This window comes from Porites lutea, chromosome 13 (assembly GCF_958299795.1).
Source record: "Porites lutea chromosome 13, jaPorLute2.1, whole genome shotgun sequence".
NCBI lineage: Eukaryota > Metazoa > Cnidaria > Anthozoa > Scleractinia > Poritidae > Porites > Porites lutea.
In genome coordinates, this window is record NC_133213.1 from 5,461,218 (window position 1) to 5,482,296 (window position 21,079).

Here is a 21,079-nt window from a genome sequence, read left to right on the forward strand (position 1 = left end):
AGCTGTAAAAATGACTTTCTTTGCACCCTGTATTGGTTGACATGATCAGCCAATACTCTGTCGACATAATGTTATCTTCCCATCTCCCCCCAGGCATACTCCAGACATTTGACTAGAGTTTTGCTCTGAGTAGCCTGTGAAAACAGCCATTTTTCCTAGCTCTTTGCCGCTGCATGGTGATGTTTCGCAAGGAGGAACTCTTGCGACTCAGCAACAAAAAATTCCATAATAATGATCTAAAATCTGTCTGGAAGCAGTCAGAAGCGCTGATTGGTCAATGAAGAAGTTACAATAATATTTGTTTTAGTTATTACTTTAATACAAATAACAGACAAAAGACAAAAGGCATTTGGTATTTTCCCTTCGTCTGGGTGAAGTACAAATGAAAATAATTGCGATCAGAGATCATTGCAAGTTCTCCTTTCCTCCACCCCTCCAGGCTTCACTGCTTGCTAGCTGCCGCATACCTTACATGTATGGTTCCAGGCCAGCAAAGATTATTTTACCATAACAATCATGAAGTGACTTTTGATGCTATGCAATTCATGTAAGACTTTGTATAATGTCCCAATCAATTCCCATGTCATAATTCTGGGGCTGACATTCTGGGGAGACGTGCAGTGCAAAAAACAGAGTCTCCTGATTTTAGAGCTCCAGAGGTTAGCATCTCTGTAAATGTGAGTTTTCTGGAATGAACAATTTTATTCAAATGAACAAACGTCCATAAGACAGCTCTCTGAGACTTTAGATATTTTAGTAAAAGTGGGATGCTTGGGGTTTGCACAGATGCAGCAATTTTTCGTTTGCATATCCCTCATAATACACCTTGTTTGCCCCCCATAATTTTGCATAAGCATTGTCTTTTTTTTCTCTTGGGGCCACTGTAATACCCAGGAGAAATTAAAAACGAAGATTATGAAAAGTTTTGGGAGGCAAACAAGGTGTATTATGGGAGATATGCGAATTGCAAATGGGCAGTTTTGGAATTGACTGGTACAAGGGAGAATTTACGGTATTCAATCATTGGTTTGCAGCTGACATCACTACAGTCTTGTAATAATTGTTTGAGAAAAAAATTCTACTGTTTTGACTCCCAACATGGCTGCCTTGCCATGTGGTTGCAAACCAAGAATAATAATTATGTAGCCTTGTCACGTGGGTGGAGCAAGGAGGAAATGGCTGTTTTCGTAGGCTAATTCCCTCCAACTAATTTTATGTACCTAGTACAATGTAACTTGAAATTTCAGCAAAAGCCCTGCCACATTCAAATGACTGCCTAGCCTGTGTTAGCAAACATTTCCAGAACTAGATCGTTGGCCACTCAGTCTGTCAGCCAGTCAGTCAGTCTGTCAGTCATTAGCCAATAGGACAGTCAGTCATTTAACCAGTCAGTCAGTCAGTCAGTTAGTTAGTCAATTAGCCAGTAAGCCAATTGGTCAGCTAGTTAGTAAGTCAGTCAGTCATCTACTCAGTCAGTCAGTCAGCCAGTCAGTTAGCCAGCCAGACAGTTAGCCAGTCTGTCTGTCAGCCAGTCACTCAGTCAGTCATTAGTCAGCAAGGGAGTCAGTCAGTCAACCAGTCAGTCAGTCTGTCAATCAGCAAGTCAGTCAGCCAATTAGTCAGTCAGCCGGTCAATCAGTAAGTCTGTCAGTCAGTGAGCCAGCCAGTCAGTCAGTAAGTCAGTCAGTCGGTCAGCCAGCCAGTCAGTCAGTCAGTTAACAAACCAGTCAGTTAGCCAGCCAGCCAGTCAGTCAGTCAGTCAGTCATTAGCCAGTTGTGCAGTCAGTCATTTAACCAGCCAGTCAGTAAGTCAGTCAGTCGGTCAGCCAGCCAGCCAGTCAGTCAGTCAGTCAGTCATTAGCCAGTTGTGCAGTCAGTCATTTAACCAGCCAGTCAGCCAGTCAGCCAGTCAGCCAGTCAGCCAGTCAGCCAGTCAATCAGTCAATCTGTCACTCAGTGAGCCAGCCAATCATTCAGTAAGTCAGTCAGTCGGTCAGCCAGTGAGTCAGTCAGTCAACAAGCCAGTCAGTTAGCCAGTCAGGCAGCCAGTTAGTCAACTAGCCAGTAAGTCAGTTGGCCAGCCAGCCAGCCAGTTAGTCAGTCATTAGCCAGTTGCCCAGTCAGTCAGTCTGTCAGTCAGCCAGTCAGCCAGTCAGTCAGCCAGTCAGTCTGTCTGTCAGTCAGCCAGACAGTCTGTCAGTCAACCAGTCAGTGAGCCTGCCAGTCAGCCAGTCAGTCAGCAAGTCATCAGTCAGTCAGTCAATCAGTCAGTATACATTAGTCAGTCAGCAAAAGCCCTGCCACAGTCAAATGACTTCCTGGCTTGTGTCAGCAAACATTTCCAGAACTAAATCGTTTTCTAAAATTCACTAGATAACCACTGAGAGTATTACCAATTAAGGTTCACATTAACCAACCTGGCAACTTGTGACCTCTTTCCTGTTGCCATGACATTCATCACTTCAGCTACATGTAAGTACTCCTCTATATTGTTGGAGCCACTTTAGAACATCTGAAGATCTGCCCAAACTCTGTTCAAGACAATTAATCTTTGGTATTCTCTTCTGCCTGAAAAGAGACAATCAGAAATTGAAGATTGAGCAAAGCCTTTAGACTTCCAAGGTATTTTTAAATACATTTGAACCTCTCCACAATGCCCACCTTGGGGAAAGAAGGAAGTAACTGTTGTTGAGATCTTTCATAATTTGTGCACCCCATAGCTGAGTATCAATAATTGGTTCACACTATCAGCTGATACTCTGTCGACATATCGATCAAATGTCAGTCGACATCGCAGCTGAGTATCAGTTGACACAACTGTACATGTATGTCAGTCTACATCAGTCAGCCGCGTGTCGGTCAACATGTTAGCCGATATCTTGGCCACTAGCTGACCAAGAGTGGGCAGACATGTCAGCTGAGAGGTATCCAAAAAAAAATAATTATACAACGTCTGAGAGGTGGCGATTGTCAAGAGGTTTAAACAAGAGTGAATGACTAACCACCAAAAAAGTAGATGTTGTAGAAAGGTGGCCATTGTAGAGAGTTGGCTGTTAGTATACTGTAGGTTGGACTATTTACATTATTAGGGACTTTAAGATCCAGACACATTTGCAACAAGAATATTATTGTTTAAAAAGTGAATTTGTGTTCTTTCAGTCTTACACAATTATTTCTACCCACTTACTTTGTCAATGTAGGCAAAACCCTCCTAAAGTTGAATTCAAAGAAACCATAAAATACAAGTTCAGAAAGAGAAATAAAATTTTGTTGTTGCTTCCATAAAACGCAAAATAGGCATTTTCATGTCGTACATGAAGTAGTCCAAAGATCATGCAAAGTTGTTGGTTTGCTTATTACACTTCTAGTAATTATGACATTCTCATTGCCATTGCATTGTTGGATCTCAAAGTGCCTATTAGCTTAAAGCCAGACTGGATTCAGTTATGTGTCACAATCGGGTGATTAATTAACACAGTCTATCACAAAATACAGGAGGGATAGCAAGCTTAAAAGAGTGTGGAGTTTAGTACATGTAACTTCCCTCCCTGAAAAGGAAGGCTTCCTATATCAGAAAGTGGGGGGTTTATTTAAGAGAGGGGTAAATATATAAGTCAATTCCAAAACCTCCAATCTTCCCCCAGGCATACCCCAGGTACACGTATTTGACTGAAGTTTTGCTCTGTGTAGCCTCTGAAAACAGCCATTTTTCCTGGCTCCTTGCCGTTGCATGGAGACATTTCGTGGGGAGAAACTTCTGCGACTCAGCGACAAAAAATTCCATGATGATGATGTAAAATCATTCTGGAATCAGGTCAGAAGCGCTGATTGCTCGATGGAGAAGTTACATTGTTTAGTTATTGCTTATGAATGACAGACAAAAATATACAAAAGGCCACAAAGAATGTAAACGCCATGAGTATAAACAAAACAGTCAATATTATTTTGTGGAATATAATTATTCTTCTCCAGAAGAAGCATTTGAGTTTTTCTGGAGCTTGTTTGCAGATGAACGCAACAATTTTAATAAAATTGACCAGGAGAAACATAAAATTGAACAAACTTTTTTTGTCTTTGGAAGCCCATGACCACCAGATTATTATGTAAACATTGATTTACATCATCAGTATGGAATTTCTGTCTCTGAGTAGCAGACGTTCATCCTTGTGAAAACATCCCCAGTGGAGGGGAGTGTAGCCTGCAAAGCAGGCGTATTTTGGGGCGGGATCCATGAATTGTTTTCAGGAATGGCGTTGCCCCGCCATCTTGGACGTTAATACTACCAGAGAGTTGGGATGAGTCAAAAAGTGTTCTTAAGGCAGAGGTAGATGCTTTTCAAGATGGCGGCCATGATGTACCTCCGAGTTTTCGTTAAAAAACGCCTGCTCTGCAGGCTAAGGGGAGTGAGGAGAAACGGCTGTTTTTGCAGACTACATTTATTCTCTGTACAGAGGGGAATTCAACCCAAAATGAGGCCCGCCCATTTAATATTAATTTGTGTCAAAATGCTGGTCAGCATCACAAGCGAAAGGATTTTGCAATTCTTTCTGCATACCTGTAGTGTATGCACCACAATAACAGTTCATTGCTCCTACTGTATTTTCAACTTCTGTTGGAGCATTTCAGAGCCTTTGAAAAAGCCTGCATGTTTATGCCAACTCTCCCAGATTATTATTATTTTAGGAGTCTCCTACATGTAAATATGGCACTGGTCTCTGGCTCTGTATGGGTCAATAGACTTTTGAGCTTTTCTCAGCTTTACATGTAGTTTGAAATTTACACTGTAGCCCATTTTTTGCTCAAAATATTCAAATCTTTTTATTCATAGTACCAAGCTCTAGAATTTTAAGGTTTAGTAATTTCTGGTACCGTGTCATTACTATGACGCTAAAATAACAAAACTGAAAAAATAATAGTTTCCCAGTGACATATCCTGATATTATATTATTCAGACTGAGGGATCAAAAGTATTTTTCCTCTCTGATTCTTAACTACAGCAGTAGTAGAGCAATACTTTATGACTTAGCTTGCGCAGAGACAAAATTTAAAAAAACTGTGCTGTTTTCCTATCATCCATGATCTTCAATCGTTACACATTACTAGTGACTCACGCATAAAAATATAAGACTCCAAAAGTTTAAAAACATTTAGAAGATGGTATTTTAGTGGCAATTTCACTGTTGAAACTGATGATAAGGCCTGAATCTCTTTATGAAAAGACAAGCGAGTATACTTCTTTAGTTGGTTGGATGAAAGAGGGGTCTGGAGTTATCAATCAACTTTAATTTCCAGAACGTCATTTTTTAGCCAATGGTATTTCTCTTTATCTGGGCAAAGTACAAATGAAGATTATTTTGTGAGAGATCATTGCAAGCTCTCCTTTCATCCCGTGCCCCCTTGCTCCCACATACCTCACTCGTGTGGCTCCCTTTTGCTCGCCCAAATGGAGAGCATGGAGAACAAAGATTACTTTACCATTACCTCTTAATGGGATTTGAGTCAGGAAATGTACGCACGTACAGGGCTGTCAACTCTCCCAGATAATCCAACGGATTTTGCATTGTTTGAGCTATTTAACTGTTAACATCAAAGGTTTACTCATAAACTCTGGTATGCCATTGTAAAGTAAGAAATAATGCGATTGGTGGGAAGTACACCAATCAAGTCAAATGTTACAATGCCAACAAGATCTTTTTTGCGTGTTTGTTTCATTGCAAATTCCTACTGATTTGAGTCAACGAGTATTTTTTGCACAAATGATGTCATGTGTCGTACTATCACAGGGTATCCAATCGATAAAATAATTTGATAATCGATACCAATCGATATCAATTAATCAATTGATATGGATAATCGATGACCCATCGATGGTTAAGATTTGTGTGGTTATCGATTGGCATCGATTTTCACTAACAATCAATAGATAAATTGATATTGATTGGTATCGATTGGTTGAAGACACGCTTCATTTTATATATCAGATAAAATAATACATGTATGACGATGACACATATGAACATCAGAATGTCAACTGGCTCCGATTGAACTGGCAAAGTTTTTATCGTAATCAGAAACGGCAACAGGTACCTATAGACTGGTACCGATTCCGAACAATCGGAAAATTAATCGGGTCCGTTTCCCATGATCAGGTTCCCTACTGATATTTGGACACACTCCCTAACAGAAGTTGTAATTTTGCAATGACGGGCGAGTGGGTAATTCATATATCCTTTTCTTTGAGAGGACTAGGTTGGAATTGTTTCAACAATTTCGTCCCCAGGGCTTCCTAAAAATGGCAGATGACTGGCCAAGTAGTATGCTTGACGTCTCTTCGAGTTTGCTATGCCAGTCAATAGCAATCGATGAACGATTTTTGTGGGGTTATCGATTGATCATTGATTGACCGATACCAATTAATACCAATTAACTAATTTCATCGATTGATATCGATTGATCAATTCGTTTTCCGATCATCGATTTCCATCGATTGGATACCCCTCGAGTACTATAAACTTACTTTATAACGTCATCTATCGTCCCTTCCCTATTAATTCTCAATATTTAAAGACGTGGGTAGTTGACAGCCCTGCATGTAGCCGTTGGAAAATTTAAATTGTTACATTAATAAAAAAAACCTTAGTCTCTACCACATCTCTACGATCTCAGAAAAGCCTTACCTTTAATTTAACCTCCGGGCCGACAGACTTGTTGTGCTGCCTTGCGTCAAAGCTTGTTTCCTGTTGCTGAAGTAGCACATTTCTATACACGTAAAGGGGCTAAACGACGAAGAATAAGCGACCAGATGGTTAACTGTTTTAGCCACAGTGTTGAAGTTCAGTATAAACGGTGAAATCACGGTAAAGTTCAGGTTTTGAACAACCACGTTTTTTAGCCGCCATTTTGGTTAATTCTTGGTCCCAAGTCTCCCTCATTAAAGAGATTTAGAAATTATACCACGTGACCAACTGTTTCACTGGGCAGTACGTCAATTTAAAATAGTTTGGAACAGTTTTTAATATATTGATTTAGCCAGAGCTAAAAGCGAAGGTCTGGATAATATTTAAAGTTTGGTCAAACAAAACATAAAATCATGAATGCTAAGCGACGGAGGCAACCAGAACGGTGGAAAAACAACAATAGGTCTAATTAGCAAAAAAGCAACTTTGCACGTGTAGCACACTTTTTATGTACATTTCTTGGCCGTTGTTTTGCACGACTACAACGTGAAACTTCCAGAAACTTCATAGTTACACTTTGTGTCGTACGTGTTCTCGTTCACTGTTTTTTTCACTGGGCACCGCTCATTTTTACCTTGCATTGGTGGCCGCTAGCATTTCTCACGTTGTCACCGCCGCTACAAAAATTTCATGTTGTTCTTCCCAAAAAAAAATTTCCCTTTTTTTTTATTTTATTTAATTTTACTTTTTTTATATTTTTTATCTCTCGCTCTAGAGCTCTGTCGCCCTTTTTATCGTTAAGCTTCGCTGGCCTACCGCCTACTTTCTCTTCTTAGTAACTGATCCAACTATTATCAATGCTGCGTTCTAATTGGTGGAGCTGCTACTAGGCTATATGTTATAGCCCCCTCGTAGTGAAAAGCGCGGCCTTTTTGGCGGCAAAGAAGGATTAAAGTCTAGCTTTAACTAGCTAATTTTCTTTTATTCTCGATGTTGTTGACCAACTAGTTGGATTTTACTAAAACAGTTATTCCTCTGGCCCTCATGGCCTCTGAGTCAATAGCCCATTCGCCGGCTTTCGGCCTCATGGGCTATTGACTCAGAGCCCATTCGGGCTCGAGGAATGATTGTTAAATATTCTGCTGTGGTTACGAGCTATGACGTGATAAGTAGCAGGTCAGTCAAGCCAAGGGGTGAAAATACATGTTTTTTCAACTTGTTTTAACAATAAAAGTAAATCTAGTGGCTAAAATCATGCAAAGTGCTTATTTATGTGTTATTTATCATGTAAAGCACAAAAATCACCATTTTAAACCTGATTTCTAATTCTCGGTAAAATCCAAGGTGGCGGCCAAGATGGTGACCATTGTTAGCGACGTCACAGGCCTCCAGCAGCGCCACCACCCATAAAATATACTTCATCTTGTCAAGAAGATCAAAGGCTTTCCACTAGAGGTAAAATCGTTTCGCATACTGCAGCATATCAAAAACTCCGAGGAGGGGTTCCATCCACACCGCCCACCCCCACCCCCTTGTACCACGGTAGGGGTATAAATTTGCGTGGACGTCCGAGGGTTAAGTTTTTAGGGGAGCACTATAGGTAAGAAAATCTACCCATCCCAGAATATTAAATTTTGGTAATCACGTGACCGTACACTGACCGCCGACCGTCCGTCCGCACCACTGGCATACCAATGTAAAATAACTCAATCAACAGGTATGGCAACCCAAATGCAACTCGAGGTTATTTTGGCGGGAAATCCCATAGCCACCCACGTCTTGTAAAGCAGAGACAACTAAAGCTCAATAAAGACGAAAACGGAAAGCGGAAATTGTTTCTGTACCCGTGTTGTCTAAAGTATTAAGCTTAGATTAATTGTCATGTCCACAAATTTGGAATATAGATCTATCTATTTACAGAGAGTAGACTACAAACATATTTGTTTGTTTTTTTGTCTTTTTTTTTTGTACCAGAATCATTGCTTAACCCCTTTGGAAATGTGCAATTTATTCAAAAATCAAATTATTATAGTCTAAAAAGCCTCCTTTTGAGCAAACAACATCATCAAACGACACAACCAAGGTCTCTTTTACACAAAAGTATGCTCGAAGATAATTGAAATTGGGGCAAAGTCATGTGTTCTCCCCTTTGGAAAGATGCAAATTTTTTGGCTATAATAAAATTAAGTTTCTATCGCCTAAAAAAATATCGTTTCAGGAAACAACATCATCAAACGACAAAACCAATGTCACTTCTACAAAATAATAGCTGGGCTCAAAAGATAATTGGAATTTTTACTTCGAATCATGGGTTAAACCCCCTGGAAAAATGCATTTTTTAATTTTTTTACTCTAGTTAAATGACATTTTTATCGTCTAAAAAGCCTCCTTTTGAAAAAAAAACAACACTTTTACAGAAAAGAAGGCTCGAAAAGTATTTGGAATTTTTGACAAGAATCATGTTTCATGTTTCATGAATCATGCAAGTTAACCAATTTGGCAATATGCATATTAATCAACTTTAGTAAAATAACATTCTTATCGCCTAAAATCATCAAACCAAGGTCTCTTTTTACATCATGAAACGACTAATCCAAGGTCTGTTTTACAGAAAAGTTGGCTAGAAACGTATTTGGAATTTTTGACCAGAGTTTTGAGTTAAATCCTTTGGAAAAATGAAAGTTTTTCAACTATAGTAAAATGACATTTTTATCGTCTAAAAAGCCTCCTTGTAAGAAATCAACATCATGAAATGACAAAACCAGAGTCTCTTTTACAGAAAAGTAGGCTCGAAAGATATTTGGAATTTTTGACCAGATTCATGGGTTAACCAATTTGGAAATATGCAAATTTTTCAACAATAGTAAAATGACATTTTTCTGGTCTAAAAAGCCTCCTTTTGAGAAAGCAACATCATCAAACGACAAAACCAAGGTCTTTTTTACTGAACAGTAGGCTCGAAAGATATTTGGAATTCTTGATCAGATTCATGGATGAACCCCTTTGGAAAAATGCAAAGTTTTCAACTACAGCTAAATGACATTTTTTATCTAAAAGGATTTCATTTAAAAACAAAAACAAAGCAAAACACAAAACAAACAAGAAAAAATTTTGAATTTTTTTTACCAAAACTATGTGTTAACCTCCTTTGGACTTTACAAAACTGGTATTTTTATCGTCCTGAAAAGCTTGTTTTCTATCTAGACCATTACTCAACATTATTTCTAGGTTAGTTTAATTTAAAAACAAACGAAAGTAAATTTTGATTTTTTTTTTTCTTTACCAAAAACAATGGGTTAACCCCAATGGAAAATACGAAAACCTATTTGGGTTAACTTCTTTGGTAAACACCCATTTCACGAACTTTAGAAACAGACATTTTTATCGTCTTGAGAAGCTTTTTTGCTATCCAGACAATACTTAATATTATTTCTAGCCTAATTTTAATTTAAAAACTTGTAGATAGCCTTTAGCCTTTATTTTAAAACGATGAATATTAAAGCTACATGAGCTTGTGGGGTCGTTTGCAATTAACTAATTACAAGTAAACTAAAAAGCTAAAAACTAGGGGTATATACAGACAAAATGTTTGAACTAAATTAACGCTTACAAATATGAAATTATGAGCATAAATTTAAGTATATACAAAGTCATCTTTTCTAAAATTACAAGTGGATGCAGACATTATCTTAAAGCTGAATTCATTAAAATTAGCTTGAGATTTAAGCTTTAGCCTGAGATCACGATAAGGAATGTTTTTTGTCAGGGCACTACAGTTGTTGGTCACTGTATTCCACAGGACTGAGCCTCTAAACGCGACAGAGTCTTTCATGTAACGCGTGTTGAAGCGTGGAACAATTAAAGAAGCGCAAGTCCGGGTTGAATAGTTTGTGACCCGTTTCTTAGAAATCAGGTCGATTAATGTGACAGGTAACCTATCGTGGAAAGCTTTATGAAGACAGATAAAAATGGCTAATTTATAATGAATAGACAGAGTCGGCCATTGGGCCAGTTGTAGGACATCAGCAGATGCCATGTCTTTCGGCAAATGAAAGATAAGTCTCGCAGCCCTGCAGTGAAGTCTTTCCAGGGACTGAAATAAGTCGGAATTGCAGCAGGATCCCCATAGTATAAGACCATAGGTCACTGAAGGCAAGATGACCTTAAAATAGAGGTCCTGACGAACGTTTCTAGGGAGAAATCTCGACTTCTTAAGTAATCCCAGTTTTTTAGCAAATGATTTTTTGAGTTCCAGCATATGTTGAGTCCAGGTCAGTTTCTCATCGACGGTCATTCCCAGTAACCGTGATTTCGATACCCATTCAATCGTAGAATTTCCGATAAAGATCGGGGGAATGTTTACCGGGGGATTTCTTCTAGAGATTAGCATGGCCTCACTTTTACTTGGGTGGGGTGTTAATCTGTTAATGAGGCACCACTCGTTTAATTCACGAAGTGCAGAATTTAACTTGGCAATACTTTTCTCTGCCGTGTCACTTATGCAGTAAACCGTTGTGTCGTCGGCAAACATATAGACGGATCCGGAAGATAAACAAGAAAACACTAGGAATTTTTTTACCAAAACCATGGGTTAGCCCCTTTGGAAAATACGCCTTTTTCGGACTTTAAATCTTTGTCTTCCGCAAGGATTTGAGGTAAGTTGACCATGTAACTTTAAAAAATTATATCTCTGCTGTTATTTACAGTTCCATTCAAAGCTATACCTCAGTGGAAAGGGCAAAAAAATACCCTTTCAGAAAACAAAAGGTCTAAATAAAGTTGTAGATACGAAACGTGTGTTTCTTGGCTATAAAAGGGTTTAACCCATGATTTTACTCAAAAATGTACAATTTCTTAATTTTGCTTTAGGGCTAAATGGCCGGATCTAGAAATATAAATCCTCATTTGTAATGTGGTCCCTCCAAGAAGCGTTTAGTGCTGTTCGAAGGGCTCTACTATAGGCTTCATCAATTTACGTATGTTGAAGAAAATAAAAAACCTTTTTTTTACACAGGATGTTAAAAATCATAAAAAGAGGTTAAATCGTTCCTTCTGAAAAGACGCGATTCAAAAACACGCATAGAAATAGGTTTGGGCCACCAAACTTTAGTTTTTTTTATTATAAATTTTTCTCCTATGTGACGTAAGACCAGTCCTAATAGAAAGGAAAAGAATACACTGGCATGTCAACTATAAAGTAACTAAGGGCCTGTTTACATGGAGTGGGGGACCCCGGTCTAGTGGGGTTGGTTTCTTCTGTTTTCACGCTCTGGGGGACACAAAACAAAAGAAACTTACCCCACTAGACCGGGGTCCCCCACTCCATGTAAACAGGGTCTAACTGGATTGTACGCGTGCCCCGATTGGGCGATAGGTGTGTCTGCGTGAGAATAGATAAACTGATTTTGATTGGTTTCTTTTGTTCTTTTTCGGGTAATATATTACATATTATTCTGCAAAATTGGTGGCTGCTTTGATAGCAACAGGGGAGTGAGGGGCTGAAACAACAGCTGATAACAATAACACACCCGTCCTTGTAAAAACAACACAAGTAAGAATTTTGAATTTCGATGTTACGAACTTACCACATTTTCTTGGACTTGATTTTCTTCGTCGGCAGTTGTCAAAGCACAATGTCCTTTGAGCTAGAAATTTGCATTACCGGCCGCGTCACTTTTTAAGGAAATGTGACTTAACATCTCAAACTTCTACCTGCGAACATCCTGGTTTGCAATGTAACTCGTTGGACGACTGACACAAAAAATCTGTCCCGGTGCTGGAAGGTTCAAAAGAGTTTTCAAAACTGCTCTGCCTTATTAACGTTAAGAACACTTTTTCCTCTGAGTTACTCATCTCTTTCTGCTAAAACTACTGTTTGGCTACTTCACATAAATTGACCAATTTCTTTAATTTAGAATTCAACCTCAAACAATTCGAGGCTCTTGGGATTAAGGATCTCTAGAGAATTAATTTAAAGGTTTTTCAAGAGCTTTTTGCTTTAGGAAAATTCACAAGTGAAAAATAAGCATGTTATCTCCCTGTCCCTCGGAGGTATGTGATATATTCACCTGGTATATATCACATATCTTTCGTTCCGGGTTTACTAGTAATAACCAAAGGTTAGGGAGCGCGGACGACAACGATCGAAGGTCAAAACGTTTTTGCTCCAGCGCTGTGCTTTGCGCACGTTTCACGTGACAGTAGTTCAAAACAAGCGTGATCAGATTACGAGTGATACACGCGTGATCAAAGTGCGCTCTGTGTATTCCATACATTCTTAATAGAAGTCCAGACGAATGCTGGCTACGTACATGCGAGGCATGCGTAATAAGAACTTGGAGATTAGGATTGCTGGCTCCTCTTGTCGCCCGCAATAACCCTTACGTTTGCCTTGCGCGCGCTTATTACACAAGCACGAATTTGAAAAAGTTTTCGAGTTCAAAACTAGATCCAAACGTTTACTTTATTAACCTCATTCTCTGTCACCTGAAACATGGAAAATCCTAACAAACATGATGTGTTATATTAGGCTATGTAAACACAAAAAAAGACTTTTTCTATTGCTTAATTGTCATTCGGTTTGGTTTACTACTGGATCTTTCCAGTGAACGATTAAGAAATGTCTCTTATTATTTATTTCCTACAGAAGTAGTGGGGAGAAGTTGATAAAATATCAAGCAAATTCATCTTGTGTGATCATATCCGTTTCTCTTATGACCAAGCTGTTTTACAAAGCATTGATATTACCAGGAGAAATTTGATGCTGATCACTCTTGGGGCTTAAAAAAAAGTTAAAAGCCTCGATTAGCATTAGACGAAATGTGCAGCCACTTTTTCGGTGAAATATAGTGACAGTTGGTAATGTTATAGTCGTGGATGCTACAAGCAAGAGCAAGAGCATGCAGTTCTCCTGTAAAAGAGTGAAGAGCAGACATTAACCACTGCCTTAATCTTCTTCTGGGTTTGGCGATGAATAGCCAAAGATCTGTATCAGAGAGAAAAAAATAAGAAAGCCTTGAATTATGATGATAACGACATTAAAACAGCTTCATTATGCCATAGCCACAACAAGAGAAGGGTCTCTGGGAAGTGTGCAATGAGGTTTAAGTGAAGACCGATAAAGAGATTAGTATTGTTACTTTTAACACCGCTCTTTTGCTTTTGTCGCATAATGTATTAGTCCTGTGATTAAAAGGAATTTTCCTTGGCCATCCAACAAGTTTTTCCACGTTCCACTCTGCTGTACTGAATGACTTTTTGCCTTTTTCTTGCTATTCCTCATAACTCTTAGTCTGCTACACAGCCGTTGTTTGTGTCGCCACGCATCGCTCCTCCCTACTAATTGGGAGGAGCGTTGCGTGATGACACTAAAAACGGCTGTGTAGCAGACTACATAACTCTCAGACCAATTCAATCTTCAACGAAACTGACCTTTTTTTCTTCCAAGAAAAGATCTTCACCAGAATAGCGCATATCTCGATCTTCAGTTGCTGTTGCAGAATCTGGTCCCATCTCCATGGTTATTGTTTGAACCTCGTAACCAGGGACTGCTGCATTCGCGTTAGCGTCTTGTTGTTGCTGGGGTTGGATATCTACCATCATCGTTGTTTGGGACGGTGACAAGGGGGGTGCAGATGAGCTGTAACAGGCACCAGATTGAAATATCTGATAGTAGTCGTGATAATTCAAAGTTGTCTCAAATTTCACTCGCCTAACTGCTCGTGAAATTACGTTTAACAATTTCGAAATATCACTCGTGGTATTTATGCCAAATATCACTACAAATCAGGCTATTACCTATACAAAATTGATCACAGCATAAACAAAGGGGCGTCATTCGTGGGGTAATCACTAGATCACTAGTTTTCTAGCCTAAGAAAACAACCGACATACTGCTACGCAATTTAGTGGTTTCCCCGCGAAATGACTTCTGAGGGACGAGGGCAGAAATTCCATGTTAACGTTAGAGAGATTAAGATTCACGTTTACGGTAAACGGCCGACGTGAATTTGTACCACGTGACCATGTTTTCCCCTTATTTTCCGTTTACTCTTTATTGCTTTTACTCACAAATAAGTAGTTTTATGCCAGTATCAACCATAGGAATCGTTCGGGACTGTTTTATCTGTTTAAGTTTTATTCTGAGAAATTATCGACTTGAGTCTGACGTGTGCCGTTTGCGGTAAACGTGCATCTTAATCTCTCTACTGACGATGTGTCACAACATTGAGCACTGCTTCTGATGGGTCGTATCGAGAAGAAAATTTACTTTTATAACCAATCAGAAGCACTTCCCAGATCTACAATCTTCGACAAAAATTTTGATTGAAACAGACGTTACCATGTCTAATTTCAAGATAAAGCTCTTGAACGCACTGAAAACTACAACTACTCCCCCGCCCCCCCTCCCCCAACCTTTTTCGCGAAGCAAACTTGGAAACAGAGGGGCAGGCAACTACTCGTCTTAGGAAGGCGTTTCTGGTCAACACAACAGTTATTGCATCCACTAAGCCGAAAAAAGGGGCCACTGTAAAGAGAAGGCCATTTGCGGAGATTGCTGTAGGACTAACTCAGTCGGTGGAGTACTTGACTGCAGGGGAGGTCGGGGGTTGGATTCCCGGGACCGGACTGAACTTGATTGTCTTAAAACAAACTGAGAAGTGAAAGGACAGAATGAGTGGTTGGGGGTGGGATAGGCAAAAATGTTATTATAGCTGTTGTAATTACTTACTGTAAAGGCAGCATAGCGAACATCAAGGAACCGATAAGCAGCCCCACGAAAACCGCCACTGGTATAGCTGTTTACACAATAAGAGAAGAACCACTAATTACATCAGTTATCGTTTACAACTTAGGCCCAGGGAAAAGTCGAACTTCACAAGCAACAAAGTTAATCTTAATGAACAAAATAAAGTGGCCAGGATCATTAGCAGTTGTCTGTTGTGTAAGTGGTTGCCAGGGATGGGCTAAAAATGAACTCCAGTTTAAAAATATATTAATAATAATAAATAAAAGCGCGACGTAGCAAATATAGATGTAACATAGTGAAAGTTGTAGATCAGACTCTTCAAAAGTAGGGATTGTTACTTTTGACATTTTAGAAAAGATATTTCCCAACACAAGCAAACAAATTAACAAACAAACAAACAAAATCATCTATAGAAGTCAGGCACGGAACTTACAAAAGCAAAGCTACTGACCTGCTAAACCTGTATCCGACAGAGGATCGCTTGTCAAAGGGGCATTGGCTATTCTCTCTAGCAACGATTTCTGGTGTACAGTATTTCCTAGAAGCATCAAAATAAAATAACGAAAAGAAGTACATCTAGTACGTCGTACTTAACCCTTTCTTTTCGATAACTGATTTTATCCTTGTTTTGGCCATCCACGATTGCGGATCCAAGATGGTCGCCATTCAAACTGATGACGTAATATAACCTTAGACTAATGACTGTTTCGACTATGAATAACAATGACATTTTTTTTCTGCTTATGTTGAAATTAGTTCCAGGTTTGGACTATCGGTAAGTTCTGTACACGATAGCGAAGAACATAGGTCACTCAACATCCTTGCAACATTCTAGCGTTTTTATTATCAATATTGACAAAATCATCAGTTTTGCTATCTTTATTGTTGTCGTTATCAATACCATTCATTATTTTTATGATTATGATTGCTACTAATGTAAATTATTTTTATTATTGCTGTTAATATCAGCATGATCATTGAGTTATAAAAGTTCAAGAGCTAAAGCCTTACATACAAAGGGCATAAAATGAAAAAATCGTGAGAAATGAACTAAAAGTGTTAAAAGAATTGGCGGTAGTGCAATACTAATAAAAATGATTTTCTGACGTCATTTCTATGGTAGATAAGATTACAGACGATGGAGAATTATTATCGATTTGATAAATAACAATGAGTTTAAAACAAACAAAAATAATGTCACGAAAATATCACCAACCTGCGTCACAACCGTACAAGGCAATACGCATACAAGCGTATGGAGGGGTGAAGTTGACAGGATGTATCCTGATAAAATGCGCGTTTGTCCCTTCCAGAGAGTTGTTCACACTTTGAATATTCCTGTTGGCGTTAAACTGAAGAGGCAACATCAAAATAATGTTTACAATAGAGTCTTTGAACATGGCGTCACATTACCCATATCAAGCAAGCCATATGAGAATAATAACACTCTTTTGTGTTACAACAATAATCGTATTCCAGCATAGAGCAGCATGATGAATAATAGCGTGAATTTAAAGGTTCTAGCAAATAATAAGTAAAATAAGTAAAAATTGCAATTATAGTTAATCATATTTAGTGTATTTCCCATTTTTTTTTTCAACAACTGGTTTATTCATATAATGCATACATTATACATAAATATAATAATAAAAAAGATATACGTACACAAAAGGAAATTTTAAAAGGGTGATAGTGACGGATTTCTTAGAGAGTACCAATCAAATACCCACATATATTACAAATTAACTTTAAATTTTTCTTTACGTCTGGAATATTCCTTCTTTACCCATTTTTCGATGAAAACAATTACAGCGTTACGTGGTGATACTTACCATAACAACTTTTCCGTCCTCCATGTAATCTATGAACGTCTCAGGCTCTGAAGTGTTGCTGGTAGATACATAGTATTTTTCTACCCACAGTGCTTTTCCACCGTCGTCATCTACCCCCTCAGTTTCAATCATGGTTACGTTGGTTAGGTATTCTATAATATTCAGGTGATATAATTGGTAATAATAATGATAATAATGATAATGGAAACTTTATTTGTGTTTTTGAATGTACAATTGTAAATCTCGCTACGTATAGGCAATTTACAAATGCTGCTTGAGATTGGATTATTAAAAAGAAAAACAAAACAAAAAACAAAACAAAACAAAAACAAAACAAAAACAAAAACAAAAACAAAAACAAAAACAAAAACAAAAACAAAAACAAAAACAAATCCCCCCCAAAAATTCAAAATTGCATTAAGTCTGGGCTATCCCAGTTCCTATTTCTACAACAAAAGATGTAATATGTTGCTCTAATGGCTATATTTATCATTTTCTTGATTATATGACGTTGCTGCTTTTTGTCGATGCCAATGTCATTCATCATGTCTAAGAACGTGGAGCATTCATAATAATAATAATAATAATAATAATAATAATAATAATAATAATAATAATAATAATAATTCATAATAATGATAATAATAATTTTACAAACAATAGTTTTAAATAATAATAATAATAAATTCTTTATTGATTACTAGATGAAAACACCAATCTAATATTACAAGGTGGATAAGAGGAAAGCCATTCTCCGAGGGTGACCCCTCAATACAGGTTCGACTGTATTTACATTTTTAAGATTACTTTTAAGATACAGACAAAATAAAATGATGATTAATTGATCACTTACCAAAGAAAACCTGAATGTAGGGCGTCTCGTCTGTGCCTGAAGAGCACCAACCATCTTGCCATGAACCAATAGCCTCAATGCCAACCCTACCGCGAAAAGCTGCATGGTTTGAATCCCTTTGAGAAGATGACGTAATGTATTTGTCTGGAATTCGGCGCTCGTTGTTCACTTTAACACCAAGCTCTCTGAAACCACAACCTTGCAAAAGCGAACAAACAAAAAGACTTTGAGGGAAACTTGTACGACGTTCATAATTTAGATGAGCTAAACAAAGAAATGGGAAGATCGCATCCATGGAGAAGGTTTCAAAACTTTGTCCTCCTCCTCGTCATCACTATCACCATCATCATCATATTCATCATCATCATCATTTAATTTATCATCACTGACGTTGTCGACGTCTTTGTCGTCGTCATCGTCATCTTCGTCATCATTATTAAATTTATCCCCATCATCACCATTATATTCATCATCATCATCATCATAATCATCATAATCACTGACGTCGTCGTCGTCGTCAACATCATTTGGGCTTTTAAGCAACGACGGTAACGACGGCAGTGAAAACATCACTAAAAAAATGAATTTTCGTCCTTTTAAACTTTATCGCTTCTATTTGGAACCGCTCTATTCGTCAAATGTAGCCGACTTTTCCTGGAGTTGAATTCTTAAGGGCTTTATCCATGTTTAAATAGAGAAAGGAAAGTTTGTCGTCGTATGTCCACGTCCTCTATAAAACGTTGCATTGGGGGGTTTCACGTCGTAGTCGTTTAGTGGACGTCAAAGAAATGTACTAAAAAGCGTGATGCACGACCAGAGCTCTTGTTTCGCTCATAAAACCAATTGTTTTTTGTTTATCATTTGCGTCATCATCATCAAATGCTTCGTGTGGTTCTAAGCTCATTATCACATCAATTTCCTTATTTAAGCGCTAATGTTATTCAAAATTTACTACAGATCAATGGCTTAAGATGCTTAACCAAAAACACAAGGAAAACAACAACCGAAACATACCGTGTTCACACTGCCTTCCATAGTATCCACGCGTACATTCGCAGCGGTAGTTATTACCAGTGTTGACGCAGAAGCCACCATTAGAACATGGTTCGGAGTTGCAAGCTCGTTGGTCTTGTACTGCAAGGAATGTAGATAGAAAAACAAGTGTCATAATAAAGTATGTAACCACGTTAACAATCCATGCAACGTTTGGCAACGTACATGTACATCCAACTCCAAAACCTCCACTTATCGATACAATACACGAGAAAAAAGAGTTAAAACGGCTTCAAAAAAGGAGGCAAACGCCTATTTTGTAGCCGATAGCTGGTCTATCAACAGGATGCAATAGTCGGTAGCTGCTTTAAAATTAACTTCGCTATTCAAATCGCGGTCTAAATCTGACCACTCAAGAATAACGTATCAGAGGAAAAGAAAAAAGAAACAAAAGACAATTCGTGTCTTCATACTGAAGCATTCTCAAAACACTAACCCACACATAACAGACGCTTACATCATAAATCTTTGATCATAAATTTTTGCGTTGATGATGAGTGTCTTAATAAGTGGTTGTTTTAATATTGTCCTACAAACCCGAACTGCCGTCACTTACTTTCGCAAATTTCCCTTTTCAAAAGGGCGCCAACATCAGCAAGCCTGTCGACAAAAGTTTGGAAAATTCTTGTACCATTGCCTCCTGTGACATAGTTTAATTCTTCATTGTCGTTGTTATTTCCAATTCCCACCGCAAACACAGTAATATTGTCAGCACGCACTAGAGCTGCTGGGGTCTTCAGCAAGTCATATGAAGACCCGGTGGTCAGATAAACGAGATAATTTGGAACAGCTCTCTGATGGACAGGATCCGAGAACAGATACCGCCGGATATATATCAACGCTTTTCCTGTTTGTCTTCCTTTGTTCAAGTAAGTAGCGTTATATACAGCTTTTACTGCAACTGATGAGACCCGACCGCGATTGAAGTCTAACGCCATGCTCGGTTCGTCTGAGAAAACAACCATTCCAACATGTGTTTCGCTTGCTGTTACAGAGAAAGACTCAGTAAAGCTTGCAATGAAGTCAAGAGTCTTGTTAAAGTTGCCGTCGCCAGACAGTTCTACAGCTGCAGAGGCATCTACCAAGAAGCCAAGATTCATGGCGTGGTGGTCGCAATCTGAAATTTAAAGTATTTATGAAAATATATATGTACATTTCTTATTTTCATCATCAACTTCCCCAAGAATTTTCACGATTAGTATTTTAGCCTCGGCCTAACATGTATTCTCGAGACCTATTGTGCGCTGTAATGCCGAGACGTTTTTACATCTAAAGCGTGCGTGTAAGGCCATAAATCCACATCCTCTGCCCCCTCAAAACCTAAACCTGCCACAGAAGCTACAAATCTCCTGCCGTCGTATATAGTATATTGTGATATACTGAAAACCTTGGTCTGAATCTCTTAACATTATTTTCTCATGGACTCGCGCAGGAGCATCGGTCTTCTATACGCATCTACATCTTACCTATTGGTCAGCGGTTGAAAATACATTCTGATGGTACAACACCATCCTTGGCCTTTTGAGGTCTAGCATATCACATCCAATTTTCAAGCGTGGTAAAAAAAGGTAACAAGTAAAGACAACAATTGGAATGACTAACTTACGCATCTCACAGTTGACTCCAGCTGTATATATGGGGCAGTTACAATAGGAGCTTCCATTAGTATTTGTACAATTCCCTCCATTCTGACAAGGATTTTCAAGACACTCGTTTATATCTAGAAACAATGAGGGAAAACACATTGGTGTTTTTCTCTTATGGTCCCCAATGCCGTTGGGTAACCGACGGTATTAGGCATTCAGGGGGCGGGCGGGCGGGGGGCGGGAAGTTACCTGCACCTAAGTACGCACGTGCTTACCTGAAATAATGTCGACGTGAACACAAAAAAGATAGAGGTTGTCGATGCCTCCCA

The 21,079-nt window shown here is 38.5% G+C and overlaps 1 protein-coding gene across 1 annotated transcript; it reads right to left on the reverse strand.

Annotated features, from left to right (window-relative positions):
- Window positions 1-13,568: 13,568 nt before the first annotated feature.
- On the reverse strand, window positions 13,569-20,102 carry LOC140922272 (uncharacterized). The gene is made up of 9 exons (XM_073372273.1): window positions 19,721-20,102; window positions 19,126-19,245; window positions 18,112-18,309; window positions 17,259-17,410; window positions 16,643-16,778; window positions 15,878-15,964; window positions 15,409-15,475; window positions 14,109-14,316; window positions 13,569-13,662 (listed from the first exon to the last, which is right to left on the reverse strand). The coding sequence occupies exons 1-9, from the start codon at window positions 20,100-20,102 to the stop codon at window positions 13,624-13,626; spliced, it is 1,389 nt and encodes a 462-aa protein (XP_073228374.1). The 3' UTR covers window positions 13,569-13,623.
- Window positions 20,103-21,079: the final 977 nt, after the last annotated feature.